This window comes from Jatropha curcas, chromosome 8, assembly GCF_041381405.1.
Source record: "Jatropha curcas cultivar XTBG-Jc1 chromosome 8, XTBG_Jcur_1.0, whole genome shotgun sequence".
NCBI classification, from domain to species: domain Eukaryota; kingdom Viridiplantae; phylum Streptophyta; class Magnoliopsida; order Malpighiales; family Euphorbiaceae; genus Jatropha; species Jatropha curcas.
The window spans coordinates 7,298,299-7,313,455 of record NC_143158.1 but is presented as its reverse complement, the minus strand read 5'-3'; the positions used below and the strand labels follow the sequence as shown (position 1 = coordinate 7,313,455).

At 34.5% G+C, this 15,157-nt stretch overlaps 3 protein-coding genes and 1 non-coding gene across 7 annotated transcripts; 2 read left to right on the top strand and 2 right to left on the bottom strand.

The window, feature by feature from the left end:
• Positions 1-179: 179 nt before the first annotated feature.
• Positions 180-1,705, top strand: LOC105641309 (hypothetical protein). Its single transcript, XR_016321996.1, has 2 exons — positions 180-1,104; positions 1,311-1,705. It is a non-coding gene; the product is annotated as a hypothetical protein (transcript).
• Positions 1,706-1,850: 145 nt separating this feature from the next.
• ARP6 (actin-related protein 6) lies at positions 1,851-5,301 on the bottom strand. Of its 4 annotated transcripts, none has more exons than XR_016322286.1 (9): positions 4,407-5,301; positions 3,908-4,115; positions 3,768-3,831; positions 3,085-3,169; positions 2,926-2,976; positions 2,774-2,836; positions 2,549-2,696; positions 2,291-2,404; positions 1,851-2,192 (listed from the first exon to the last, which is right to left on the bottom strand). XR_016322286.1 is itself a non-coding variant. In XM_089725411.1 (8 exons), exons 1-7 carry the CDS (start codon positions 5,165-5,167, stop codon positions 2,567-2,569), a joined length of 1,362 nt encoding a protein of 453 aa, XP_089581537.1. In that variant the 5' UTR covers positions 5,168-5,301; the 3' UTR covers positions 1,851-2,404; positions 2,549-2,566. The 4 variants fall into 4 exon arrangements, 2 of the variants coding, with proteins under 2 accessions (XP_089581537.1, XP_089581536.1); XR_016322285.1 differs by having other exon boundaries at positions 2,291-2,407; positions 4,407-5,300; XM_089725411.1 differs by having other exon boundaries at positions 1,851-2,404.
• Positions 5,302-5,794: 493 nt separating this feature from the next.
• On the top strand, positions 5,795-11,007 carry LOC105641306 (pentatricopeptide repeat-containing protein At5g39350). Its single transcript, XM_012225829.4, has 2 exons — positions 5,795-8,461; positions 10,346-11,007. Exon 1 carries the CDS (start codon positions 6,225-6,227, stop codon positions 8,247-8,249), a length of 2,025 nt encoding a protein of 674 aa, XP_012081219.3. The 5' UTR covers positions 5,795-6,224; the 3' UTR covers positions 8,250-8,461; positions 10,346-11,007.
• Positions 11,008-11,469: 462 nt separating this feature from the next.
• LOC105641305 (putative clathrin assembly protein At2g25430) lies at positions 11,470-13,882 on the bottom strand. Its single transcript, XM_012225828.4, has one exon. It carries the CDS (start codon positions 13,605-13,607, stop codon positions 11,739-11,741), a length of 1,869 nt encoding a protein of 622 aa, XP_012081218.1. The 5' UTR covers positions 13,608-13,882; the 3' UTR covers positions 11,470-11,738.
• Positions 13,883-15,157: the final 1,275 nt, after the last annotated feature.

The following is a 15,157-nucleotide window of genomic DNA, read 5'->3' as shown; positions in this document are numbered from 1 at the left end:
ACTTAATACAAACACGAATATTTAAAACCATCAAATTATTCTTTAACTAACCATTTATATCATTTGATTGGCCAATGGAATCAATAAAAGGTTTAATTAAATCTAGAATCCAAAATTGTTTAGTTGAGAAAATTGATATTAAAATTGGCTGACGCGCATATCAGGGTTAAAGTGGGAAAATAATATTAGACAGGAATGTATTTAAACAACTCTAAAGAGATTTAATGGGTAAAATAAACAAACAGAGAGAATGAAGATTTTAGAGATCAATCTGATCTCTGCGCAAGGTCTCAATCCGCCGTCTTCCAGTCGACGCCGCATGCAGACGTACGCAGTTGTTTCGATCGATTCTTCCACTAAGCTCCGCAGCCGAATCGATCTTGATGGTGGCGAGGACCCGATTTGGGGTGACAAGTTTCTCTTCAAAGTCACTCCTGAATTTCTCTCCGGCGAAACAACCAGTGTTTCTGTCGAAATCTTTGCCGTCGGCTGCCTCCGTGATAAACTACTCGGCACCGTCCGTTTACTCATCAGCAATATCCCGCTATTTTCCCAAGAAATGAGAACTCCTTCGTTCGTCGCTATGCAGATTCGCCGCCCTTCTGGAAGATTCCAAGGGTTGCTTAACATCGGTGCTATTATCCACGACGCTTCTGATTTCGCGTCCTTAGATGGAGTATCGGCGATTTGTTATCGCGATCTTGTGGGACAGAGTATTTGTTCCCGGCGCCGACGTGATTTAAAGAAGTCGTCTTCGACAGGGAAGGATGATCGTGGCGAGAATATTCTTGTGGAGATTCGGAAGATTTGTCAAATGGTGCTGATTCCACGACTTCTTCATCGACGGTCATGAAGGACGGGAAAGAGTTTAGATGTTTGGGGAGGGCAAATAGCCTATGGTGATCATCAGACGGTAGAGGGATTCTTTGAGGGTTGCTGCTGCATCGGAGGCTTACGATGTACTTTTCTGCAGAGAATCTTGAGGTATTTTGGTGGGTTATGTGGAGGGCCCTTGGCAATATTGTGCCTACAAAGAGTAATCTGATCTCTAGAGGAATTTCTTGTTCCTTGCTCTGCATGACCATTATGATGAGCCTTGTTTGGGTTAGTTTTTCATTTAATTTTGCTTGTTTGGTGATTTTTTCCCACGTATCTCTGCCAAGACTAGTTCTTTTTTGTGGAGTTTTTCTATTTACTATCTGTGGCAACACAAAAATATTACACCTGCTAATTCTTGCATGGTTTATGGGATTGTATTGTAGAGACCATGGTGGAAATTCTTGTTTTAAGTATTTCTGGTTGTTTTCCAGGTGGCTCTTTGGCTTTGCTTGTAGCTCTGGTATGCCTCAGTCAAGAAGGCTTCAGCCATGTATGTTGATTTGGCTATTTGGCATCGCTTGAAGCTTTGGTATGGCTAAGTGAAGAAGGTTTCAGCCAAGCAGGAGTTGAGTTGGATTCACAGCGTCTCCTATGCAGTTGCTTACTGCGGCGTTTATTAGATTGAGTTTGTTCATGTAGTTAGTTCCCATTTTCTGTTAAATGCACTGTAAGTAGATGTACCCCAACCAGGTTTTTTCACTTAACATCTTGGATACTAGGTTGGGTTTCTTGGGGGGTCTATCTATTGACTTGGGTTAGTTTATATCCAATTTGTTAAGTTTTTCCTGGTTTATTAATAATAATAAAATTTTAATTTTGGTATTAATTTTTTGTAGAAATTTGAATTAATGTCATTGGTTTTAATAATAGTAAACATTTTTTAGTCGAGAAAATTCAAAGTAAAAAAAAAAGAACAAAAGTAATAGTAGTAACATTTTTAGCCACCCTACGTAATGCTGAAACAAAAAAGGTTTGATGAAATTTTATTTGATTGACCAATGGATTTTACGAAGGAATCAATGAAAATTTTAATTAAATCTAGAATCCAACACTTGTTTGTTCCTACTACTACCAGAAGGAAATGTTACAGAGATAAGAACACACTTGTAGAGTTGCCCCAAGGAACGGGAAGTACCCTTGAATTTTGGCCTGGGTTCTTCACCACTTCATCGTTGACAGAAATACATCTGTAATATTTAGTTGCAGAGATTATACGAGTGCAGCAGCTTCTGTGTTTCACCCTTCATCCACAAATCAGAGACTATTTGGCGACGGACATATTAGCTATCAATTGACTAGGGATTATTTGGCACCTGTTTATATTTTCAATCAATCAATATAAAGCACTAGCAGGATGAAAATTTATCAATAACAGTCCTGCAGAGTAATTAAAAGCCAGGATACATTTCACCTTATCGAGCTGATGAAGGCAAGATTCAGGTTTTTCCGTTTTAATGAGCTAATAACCAACATGAACCTCCAAAGATCAGAAAAATTCCGAGCGCCAGCCGCATTTCCCTTCATGCTTCTTAATCACATCACAACAGGTAGGTAAATTAATACGAATTATAAAAATAAAGAAATTGAGTGGCCAAAGGTTGAGCTTTCATATATAATGCTTCTCAACAGAGTAGCATACAGTTTCTAAGGCAATAGGGTTATAGGATACCTTCAGAATCTCCAGCATTCAATGAAAGAATCTCCTACGACATCGAGCAGATCCCAGTTCTTCATACTCAGACTTGGTGACACACATTGCTTCAAAATCAGGACTTGATGCTAAAAGTGATCCACCTCGCCATACACCTAGTATGGGACTGGACAAACATCACATAAGCATTGACATTGGCACTTGAAATGCAAAATTAATACTTTTCACGAGTGAAGAATTTACTCTTCTTGTGTAGTTAACTTCACTTGATACTCATCCGGAACAAGAGGCCGGAGTTCCTTTTCCCTGCAAATTCATCCAAATATCAATTTAAGTCCCAATACCATAATACAATACACAGCATATGAGAAAACATGCAAGGACCACGAGCTTACAGTCTCTCAGCAAATTGCGGAAACAATGTGCTCCCACCAGTTAATATGATGCTGTGCAAGAATAAGATTTTATCAGCTATCAACTGCTATTAGAAAAACAAGAAATTAAAAGTTGAAAATTTGCTTAGTGCTTGGTACTGCAAGACTGCAAGATATCACCTTTCATAGAGCACAGGGTGGAGAAGAGGATGGCAAGAGTTTACTGCTCGAACTATGCACTCTGCCAGTCCAGCCTGGTTCATGCCTGAAAAAAAAAAGTTCGTATTAGAAAGTTCTCCAAGTTCAATACCAAAAACAATAAAACAAACATCAAATGCTTTCATCTTTAACTTCACCAATATAACATCTGCATATAAGCTCAACATAATTCCTAACTTTCCATGTGAAAAACTTCCAATGTTGTTTATTGCTAGATTCTGAAAGAAATTTGATCTGATTTGGCACATAACATTAAAGTGAGAAAGTTGTATGCTCCATCTGTGATTTTACAACAAATTAAAATGATAATAATGAGCTGCCACAAAGCAATGCAGCCGAATTTTCATTGAGATTTGATAATAGTGAGCCTACTTACCACACTGAGGTTCAAAGATATTTATTTAACAAATTAGTTGAAAGACACTTGCGTAACAAATTAAAATTAAATAATTTCGTTGAAACTCAATGTAAGTCTAGTGAGCATGATAAAATTAAACCCCCTAAACAGTCCCAAATAAGTGTTGTAATGACAAGTTTTCAAAATCAATAAGCATCAAACAGTCGGAAAAAGTTCAACGACTTCCTAGATTGAACAGAAAACATAAAAGTGTATCTCTAGTCAGGTATTTCAACAAGATACAAACCCAAATCTGCAGGATGGAAAATCATTTCTGGAACAAGGAATCGTTCATTTGTTAAATCAAATTCCTGCAAGGAAAATGCAAAACTTTGAAAACCAGCAAAATTAAGGTGGAAAACATTCTTCTAGAATCAGAAAGCTCACATTTTTAGTTAAATCAACCCTCTTTCTATCCTCAAGCTTCTCTAAAACTTCAGACTGATGTGTAGCAGATTCTGAAGATGGAGGAGTTACACTAGTCAAAGTGAGGTATCTCTTTGCTTCATCTGGGTCCTTAACAAAACCCCTAGTGTGATTAATGCCATCGGGAAGAACATATGTAGAGCGGAAGAGATTATCCTTTCCACGTTTTCTATAAAAGGGTTCGCAAAATCTTAAGCGAATCAGTACAAGCAGCATCATATAGAACAAAACACCCATTTTATCATAAACTAGTAGTTTACGAATAACTACTCAACTGCCAAGGACAATATTTAACCAAATTCTTACAGAACTAAAGACAAAATGAGCGCAAAAGAATTATCAATTCACTAAAATAATCAGTCAAGAACAAATCTTTCTTCTCCAAATGCCAGAAAAGCAGCCAACCAAAAAAAGAAAAAAAGAAAAAAAAAAGAAATAGAATTATGTTGAAATTCATTACCTAGAAATCTGCAAATCTCGAGCAATATCAAGAGAAACAAAACAAAGTTTCTCCTTCACATCATCCATAAGAAAGCTCTCATCCATTACATTAACCGAGCGATAAGAAACCAGTTCCTTCAAATAATTAGTCAATGCTTTCCCGCCCAAGTCAATCCTCTTTACACCATAATTAAGAGTAAAGTTTTGAAAAACGGGAGCTGCATGAGTAAAAGAAAACCCACAATCAACCACCAGACTGCATTGAGTCTTAGATACCAATCCGTACGGCCTCCTACTCGCCTCGTAAAGATGAACGAGCTTAGGCGAATCAGCTATATACAAAGATTTAAAACCAAAATCTTCAAAAACAATCTCATCTGTGGCACGTTGAATTGAAGGAAGACAAAACAGAGGTTCCGTTAAAAGGAGAGAGGAATTTGAGGGAGTAATATGGAGAAGAGAAGAGAACAGGTGATTCCAAATGTCTCGTTGGAGGTCAGGGTTTATTAGGTAGCCACGGTCAATTGGACGGCGGACAGCGGCAGAGGTTAGATCTTCGGTTGCAGCAGCGGTTGTAGGAGATGGGTGAAGGAACTTTTTGGAGGAGAGAGGACGGTAGAGACAGTTGGGGATTACAGTGAGGGGATCACGTTCGCCGCCGTTACCAGCTTTTATAAAGCCACCACCATTGTCGAGGACGATGACGTTTGACATGTCGGAGAAAGGAGTTAGATGGGTGGTTGTTTGGAAGGAAGTACGGTGGGGCTTAATGGTGTGCATTTGGGGTTTTTGTTTATATATTAAATTAATTTAAGAAAAGAACAAAAATGGCGTTTTTACTGTTTGCAAATTAGAGCAGAAAGAGGCAAAATAGGTTGATAAGTTGCCTTCAGTTTCAGAAGCAAAAGATTAGAGGTGACTGTAATTTTCAAAGTAATTCTCATATATATATATATATATATGTGTGTGTGTGTGTGTGTGTGTGTTTTTTTTTTTTCATGTTGAGTTTTTGAAGGAAAATAAATTTAATAAAAAATATTATTTGGAAAAGACAGAAAATAAATACTGAACAACTTTTACAAAAAGGAATAAAAAAAAGACTAAATTCAATATTAAACAAAAAAATCAATTAATTACCATATAATAATAATGATAATTTATAGATTCTGAAAATAAATAAGGATGTGATTGTGCATTTAAATCTTCGGATACGAATGTAATTTTTATATTTTAACAAGGGCAAAGTAGTATTTGCTCACAAATTTACTGTTCACCTAGCAATTTCTTTGGCCTTGGTTTGGAAAGAGAGAAAGAGAAAGAGAAAGACGTTGGATTCAGCAACATTGCAAATATTAATTTGACCAAAGTTATCCATATTCCCGAAATTAGAAAGCCAAATAGTAAGATTCTCCACTTGCTAATCTTTCCTTGACAATAATTAATTTTTGTAATAAATAAACGTTTCTTTGAAAATGATTTTATTAAATTTTTAGTGCAATTTTAAATAAAATTTCAAACTATGTACCAAAAAAATAAAATAAAATTTCAAACTTTTAATTTTTTTATTAAATCATATCAATTATTTCTTTTATCTAAAGGGAAGAAATGCTCAACTGCCAAAATAGTGTAATTAACTAGTATTTTTCGTAGCCTTTCAAAAAAATAAAAAATACTAGTATTTTTCATAGTGTTTTCATTAGCTTTGCCGTCAAACGGCTAAACTATTCCTCAACGTGCCGACCGTTTATCCTCACAGAGTTAGTTAATATTGTTAATTCATACATAATTTAAATAAAAACTTGCAAGTTTGATTTTCCCTGCCCCGAACAAAGATTTGATGAATGGCCCCTCTCAAACTCTATCCAAAACAAAGCACTTGCTTACTTCAACAACAACCCAGTACATGTCTCTCTTAGAACACTATACAGCCACTAAATCCCTTACCAAGACTAAACAACTCCATGCCCACACCATTACTGCAGGCCTTTTATCCTCTCCTGAGTCTTCCCGGGTTCGCTCAAGCCTTGTTGTTGCCTATATGCATTGTCGGCATGTCCCTCACACCCGTAAACTGTTTGACGAATTGCCTGAACGAAATGCTTTCTTATACAATAACTTGATGACAATGTATGTCAATCTTGGCTTATATCTTGATGTAATAAAGGTTTTTGTTGAAATGCTTCAATCAGGGTATTGCTTACCGAATAACTATACATATCCAATTGTTGTTAAGGCTTGTAGTGAGCTATTGTTGCTTGATTTGGGCAGAGCGGTTCATGGGCGGACAGTGATGTCTGTTTTTGGTTCGCATAACTATGTGCAGAATTCGTTACTGGCAATGTATATGAATTGTGGGGAGATGGAGACAGCAAAGGAAGTTTTTAATTGTATGAGGGAGAGGTGTGTGGTTTCTTGGAATGCTATGATTAATGGCTATTTCAAAAATGGGTTTGCCCAATTATCTTTGATGGTTTTTAACCAAATGATTGATTTTGGAGTGGAGATTGATTGTGCTACTGTAGTTTCTATGTTGCCAGCTTGTGGTTATTTGAGGGAATTGAAGATGGGAAAAAGGGTTCACGCATTAATAGAAGAGAAGGGTTTGGGTAAGAAAATATCGGTTAGGAATGCGTTGATTGATATGTATGCAAAATGTGGTAGCATGGATGAAGCAAGGTTGGTTTTTGATAGGATGGATGAAAGGGATGTGATTAGTTGGACAACCATGATCAATGGTTTCATTTTGAAGGGTGATGTGAGAAGTGCCTTGTCACTCGTTAGGATTATGCAGATTGAAGGAATAAGACCCAATTCAGTGACTATAGCCTCTCTCCTTTCAGCTTGTGCTAGTTTGAGGCATGGCCGTTGTTTTCATGGGTGGACAATAAGACACAATCTTGATTCACAAGTTATTGTGGAAACTTCATTGATTGATATATATGCAAGATGCAATCGCGTTGACCTTAGTTTTGGAGTATTTACAAGAAGTTCCACAAAGAAAACAGTTCAATGGAATTCATTGCTCTCTGGGTGTATTCATAATGGTCTTGCAGCTGAGGCAATAGGACTTTTCAAGCAAATGCTATTGAAAGGAATTGAATCAGATGGTGTAACATTGAAAAGCCTACTTCCTGCATATGCCATTCTTGCTGATTTGCAGCCAGCAAAAAATATACATTGTTACTTACTGAGTTCTGGGTTTCTTTCAGGAATAGAAGTAGCTACATGTTTGATCGATATATATTCGAAATGTGGAAGTCTAGAATCTGCCCACCGGATATTTAATGCCATCCCCTTACATGCCAAGGACATTTTTGTTTGGAGTGTAATAATAGCTGGTTATGGAATGCATGGCCATGGTGAAACTGCTGTTTCACTTTTCAGAAAAATGGTTCAGTCTGGGGTGGAACCAAATGAAGTTACCTTTACATCTGTATTGCATGCTTGCAGCCATTCTGGTTTGGTGGATGAGGGTTTGAATTTGTTTGAATTAATGCTCAAAGACCACAAGGTAGGTCCCCATGATGGTCACTACACTTGCATTATTGATCTGCTTGGTCGTGCTGGTCGATTGGATGAGGCATATAATCTGATCAGAACAATGCCTTTTATGCCGAGCCATGCTGTATGGGGTGCATTGCTTGGTGCATGTGTAATACATGGTGATGTTGAAGTGGGAGAGGTTGCAGCACAATGGCTTTTTGAGCTAGAGCCAGAGAACACAGGTAATTATGTACTCCTGGCAAAACTTTATGCTGCAGTTGGAAGATGGGAAGAGGCGGAAAATGTGAGACATATGATGAATGACATAGGATTAAGAAAAGCACCTGCCCACAGCCTAGTTGATGCCATAAATATATGAAATGGGAACAATGTTTGCAAATCAAATGGAAAACTTGTCAGCTTGCTAATGTTTACATGTAGAGATGAATGCTCCACCCAAACCCAGGATGAACACCCTAATAGAGGAGCATATGATCACCGTGATTGCCAATCATCTTATGTGATTGAATCAGAGGAATCACTGAGAAATGGATTCTTTAACCTCAAAATTTATGGAGAAGGAATACCAAGGTATCATTATCTATACTTTATATAAAAGTGGGAATGAAGAGGGATTAACCGGATTACTTATAATAACCTTAATGAAATTTTAAAAATCTTAAAATATCTTTTTGGATAATTGATAATAATTTGAGTTTATTAAATAACATGAGTTTTTAATATTTGATAAACTAAGATATTAAATCATTAATCAATTGACTTTTTTTAATAATTTTTTATTAATTGATTTAAAAAGTTTTTTATTATATTATTTTGATATTATTATTTTAACATATTATTCTAATTGAATTTTAACTATTAATTAATTAGGATATTAATTTTTCAAAAATAGATTATTATCCTAATTTTAAAATGAACTTTAAAATGTAAAAAAATAAAAAAAACATCGAAAAAAATTTTTTTTCACACGTTATATATATATATATATATATATATATATATATATCACTTCTAAAATTTTGAAATTTTTTCTTTTTATATCTATTTATCTATGTATCTCAACGTTTAATCAAAGCAAAGCATGGAAATAATAGAATTTTTTGAAATATTTAATAAATTTCAAGATATCCTGAAATATCTTATAGCCGATCAAAAAAATTTAATTTAATATATATATATATATGCAATATTTTGAATAATTAATATATAAATAAATAACTATAAAACTTTCAATCTTTTGAATTTTAGAGATTTTTTCCTTAGTTTTTTAAAAATTGTATATTTTAAATTTTTTAAATACTATACACAAATAATATTTGAGTAATTTATAAATAAATAGATAACTATGACTTTTAAATTTTTTAATTTTAGAGTTTTTTTGTTAATTTTTTCTATACTTTTAACTTTTTGAATGGTGCACGCACGCATAAGAAATTTTAATAGTTTTTAGTTCACCTAATGAATATTTAAAATTTTATCTAATCAATTTTAATAAATATTTATTAGTTCATATAATCTATTCCATTTAATTTATTTATTTTAAATTATCCAAAAAATGTTTATTTAATTATATATTCTAAAATTGCAAATTAATAATAACATATTAAAGTTACTTAATGTAGTATATGTGTGTTTATTTAATATGTTATTCCTCTTTTGATCGTGTAAAAATAAATGGAACGCTAAAATCCTTTAAGAAATGGTAGATGTTAATTGAAGTCTAATCTTATCATTTTAAAAAAAAAATTGAAGTTTAATCTCGTTTCTTTTCTTTTATCTGGCAGTAAACAACAATTTATTATTATTTTTCCTTATAGTTGTATATAAATATTGATTTGGAGTTGAGGGTAGGGAATTGGGAATTGGGGATTGAGTGATGGTTTGATTTTATTTTTGGACACTTATCAGGGTTTTAAGAATCTGCATTTATATGAATTTTATTTTTGAGACCACTTCATTGTATGAAACTAGAATTAAGTACATAAGAAGTAGCATTACAAGTAGTTTGTATGGCAAAATTTAATACAAATTAACCAATTGTATTTATTTTAATCTAAACAAAAATTTATGTTTTAATATTATATAATTAAAAGAGTACAATAAAGACTATATATATATATGCGTATGCATATTAAGAATTTGCATTGTAGTCTAGATGGAAATTTAGAGCTTTTTTTTGCATTAAGGACTCATTTTTAGACTTGACCTGAATGTTTGTTTGTTTGCCTGTTCGTGTGTTAGTGAAGCACCTTGTATCTGTTTTCTCCTGTTTATGAATTTGAATACTTGGGGAATTTGCATGTTGCTTACCTAATAGAACATGATAATTTTTTCGAGTATATGGTCGTTTTCTGTTTTTTCCGTAGTGGTCAGATTGTTAACTTCGGTCAGTTTGGTTATCTTGTTCCTATTATGAATATTTTATCTTTATTTTGGTTTTATCTTGCTTTGCAGGGTGTTGCAAAGGTGGGCTGGCCATGTACTTCGTGTTGAACACATCATCTGGAGGTTCTTTTGCTTCCATTTTTAGCGAGCTTTTTAAACAAGATATTGAGTATGGTCCAATGCAGGGCTTTAATTTTGTTTGTCGCAGCTGGTACATTGCAAGAGGGCACTTGCTGTACTGTGTGAAGCACAACAGCCTGATACAGCTGCCATGTTCATACTTGCTTGCCGTGAAATCCATGGAGAAATAATTACTGATTTAGGAAATTTAGATGACCAATGGGGTTCTTCTTTCAATGATGCTATAATCAACTTACTTGGGTTGAGCCAGAGAATGAAGATGTTATTGCCGTTGGTGAATATTTTAGACAGTATCAAACAAAATCGGTTCATTTGTGCATTGTTTTGTTTGAAATGCAAAATATATAACATATGTGAAATTACAAATGAAACAAAATATACACACACACATTATATATATATATATATATATATATATATATCTGTTGAACGGTAACATAGGCTCAAACAGTAGGCCAAACTAGGCTTTATGTATGTGAGGGAAAAAAAAATTTCAGATTCAATGTTTAAACACATAATTTCCTTCGTTTATTATGGAAGTGTAATAAATATTCAATTTTATTGTATTTAGCTAAGCTCACTCCAACTTGAATTTTGACTTGACCGTCCTATGAATATTTGAGTTATTTAAATTCATATATTAGCATGTGAGGTTTTATTATGGAAAAGACATATATTATATATTAATATTTAACATTTACGAGAATTAATGGGAAACGGTCAAAAACAAAGGGACTGGACCAGCTTATGCATTCCAGTTTATCATCAAAAAGACAAAAACCAGCATGACTTTGAATTAAATTGTGATGAACAGTGAAGATATTGGAATTTAAAATTGAAACTTCAAAATAAGAAAAGAAAATATAATTAAGAAAGAACAATCGGTGATGTTGACTTGTTCAAATACGAAATGTTTTGACTTTCTTAGTTAGTCCTAAGCTAACAATGAAAGTTTCACTCCCAATTTGCCAATTTAATATTGAAGCATCAATCGCAAAAACCTCCTACAAATACTTTAATAAAAAACTATAGGCTAAGAAGAGCAAGAAATATGCACAGAACAGTTTTTATTAGTGAACAAAAATATATGGCAAAAAGATAAAAAGCCAAATGCCAATCAAACATTACAGCATAAGATTCCGAAATCTTTTACAGTCTCTCATCACCTGAAAATGCAAGTTATTACATGGAGAACATTAATGGAAAACAATATTCACATATATTTTAAAAGGATAATCTGTGGAAAAGGGTTGGGAAATAAGCATATATGATACTAATGTGCATCATAGTAAGAAGCAGAATATAATTTAGATAAGCAACTTCAGTAAGGTGTATAGTAGTAACCTCCTGGCTGTCCCACACCACTGACCTGGGGCGTCCCATAAGGCATCACCATTGATTGGGGATTGGGGCCATAGTAACCAGAGGCACCATTACTCTTGGATAAACCCATTTGGCCTTGCATCCCGTCTCTTCCATATTGTTGCCATAGCTGCTGTTCCTGAACTAGCAACTGCTGCTTCCTCTCTATCTCTGCCATCTGTACATATGAGGGAGGTGGAACTGCAAGAGATGCGGCAAATGGGTCCTGATTTCCAACTGGCTGGACTGTCCCATCAGGGGCAGGTAATGCCAAAACTGGAGTCGCACTCTTTCCTTGACCAGGCAATGCTACACTACTTGCACTTCCACCACTCAATTGAGTAGTGCCCACATGTTGCCTGACTGCCCCTTGATCATACATTCCATTCAATAGCAGTGAATCCATGCCACCTGCTAAATTAGCTTTCTGCTTTGATAGATTACTGGCTGATTCCACCAATGCTAATTCCCAATCTGCTTTCCCACTCTCAGCAGCTGGTGTCTGCCATGCTGAAGTAACTTCAGCCTTTCCATTTGATGGGAATGCTTCCCATCCACCGTTAGTATTTACAGCTGCCGGTCCAGAGAACAAGGCCAAAGCCAATTTGTCTCCCTGCTCATCAGCTGAAACTGCATCATCTTTCAAATTAACTAAATCCTCTGTCGCCTTTGGCGGTTGGGGCTTGGGCTCTGGCTCAGGAGGAGATGGAGGGGTATAGTTTTCAGGTGGAGGAAGAGCTTTGACCTCATTGATATCTGGTTCAGGCTCTTGCTTAATTGGAACCTTCTCCTCCTCCTTAATTATCTCAGGATTCTTAGATGGTCTATTAGTCATTTCTTTTAAAAATCCCTCAAGTGTCCCTAGTAACTGATCAGTAATTTTCTTGACAGCAGGGAACTCAGATGATCTTGCAATCCCAATATCCTTACACCAACCATAAAACCCAACAAGCTCATCTATCATCTTCGCTGCAGCAACATACATATCAAAACCCTTAACACAATCTGAATACTCCATCTCAGTAAATCTATCCAACAACACCCCCAGTGCCTCACATATATCAATATATAACTCAAAACTCTCCTTCACAATTCCATAAAGAGAGGTGAGCACCAACCTATTATTCTTAGCCATGCCTGTTGGCCTGCAAGCCAAAACTCTATCAAGCATCCTCAATAATTGGTTCAATTTGTCAAGAACCTGCTCTGGCTTCATTTCTCTAATTGGTGTAGCTTGTTTCCTCTGTTCCCTCCCAGCAGAATCATCATTCACATCACCATAAGACCTGGATTTCCTACCCGTCCTATAATCAAAATCATCGCCCTCATCAAATTTCCTCTGATTAGCACTCAATTTTCTTTCAGAAGCCCCAAATTCAACTTTCTCATCAAGATACATAGCATAAAATCTAACGAAGGCAGCATAATCCCATGAATGCGAGTGTGCTTCATCTCTAAAATCCGACATATTCAGAACACGCATTCCTCTTCTAGAGGCATACAGAATTTCCTCTTCAAATGAAGGATGTCCATCAATAAGAAGCCTGTGAGCAAGCATCAAAGCCTTAATAGCCACAATCCAATCATGCGTTTTACTTAAGCGTTTAGACACAGTAGCTACACAAGCACTAACATAACCTCTGGAATAAGAAGTAAGATTTATAATTTCTCTTAAATGCTTATCATCAGCAGGTTCTTCATCATGACTAGTGGCTTTAACAACCAAAACTTCAAGGTCAGGCGCTATGTTGCCTGCAACTTTAGCTATGCTTATACTCGTTTGATCTTTTACCGCTCCGATTGCTTTACGGATGGTGCTTGGTGCCATTTCTAGGATATTTGCTCAAAGTGTTTGATATAAAGAAAAAAGATAGTACCGTTGTTATGTTGTAACTGATATATCAACGGCAGCGGAGATTGGGAGATCAATTAGTCGGATGTGGAGGCGGAGATGGAAGAGTAGATGATCGGAGAAGAAGAGGAGAGCGACTTTCGATCTGAGAATCCAAAGGAGAAAGGTCACTGTAGTAGAAATGTGTACGTGACAATGTCTTTCATTTGCTTTTTGAGCTCTCTCTCCGCGTGGTCGGGCAGAGCAAGCAGATTGAAAAAGCGCGTAACGCACGGGAAGCCCAATTCCTTACAAGAGAAAGGTGTGAATAACGTCGTCGTTTTTATTTGTATTAATTTCTTACGTGTCAAGTATCAATTAGTAAGAGTTAAAGAATTACCTTTTTTTTTTTTTTTCCTGAAAGAATTACCCTTCTTTTCTTTGGTAGCAAATGGTGTCACGTTAAAAGCGCCAATGGCTTAATCAAAATAAAATAAAAACAAATTTTCCTATAAACAAAAAAAGAAAGAAAACAAATTTACTGCAGGTTCTGATTGTTTCGGGGAAAAAATTAATTTGTCGGAAAAATATTTTTGGATATTTACGAAGATCAGTCACTAGAAAATATTGTCCTTATCAAAATGGAAATTAAACGATATTAAAAAGGAAAATAACTTTTTCATATTTTAAAAAAATATATATTTTTCTAGATATTAGTAAATTTATTATAATATTATAAACACATTCAGTTATCACTACCAACCACTAGTTACCATTAGTGACCACTACCATCGGTCTCAAATAACAGAAAAATATTTTTTAAGTATAACAAGAGCTAAATATAAAATTTAAGAGTACTAAGATTTCAATATGGTTTGACTTAATAAAAGAAAAAAAATTTATGAGCCCACTAATTCTACTAAATTATTATTTAAAAATTTTAACTCCTATGTCAAAAAAAATCCTAATTATATATCCCTGCCCTATGCAAACTAGCATACTCCCTTCCTTAGGGAGCATTTGGTTGGTGATTTATGCAAGCTTATAATTGATTCATATCCAACAACTAAATTTTAGGTGTTTGACGAGCTTTTTAATCAATAGATGTTAACGGCGCAAATAGAGTTTCAATTTGCTACCAATTTCATAAATTATATTTTAAAGTTTTTTCATATTAGCTCATAGTTGATTTGTATTTATAGTGAATTTATACTTCATTGATCTTATAAAAATAATTATTAAAATATTTTTTATAAATTAATATTTTTATAATCGTTATTTTATAACTATTTAAAGATAAAAAATTTTATTAAATAGTATTTTAGAAAATTTAATTAATATTTTATTTATATAATACGTTAATTACATAAAAAATGATATATTCACTTTAAATTAATATATATATATATATATATATCAGCACTTCTAAATCTAGTCAAAATCCCACAAAATTTGAGTTTGGCTGTATTAGAGTTGAGTGCATACCCATCGGATTGAGTTGTTTTTTCATCCCTAATTTTAATTATATACTAAAATATTTTAAAAAT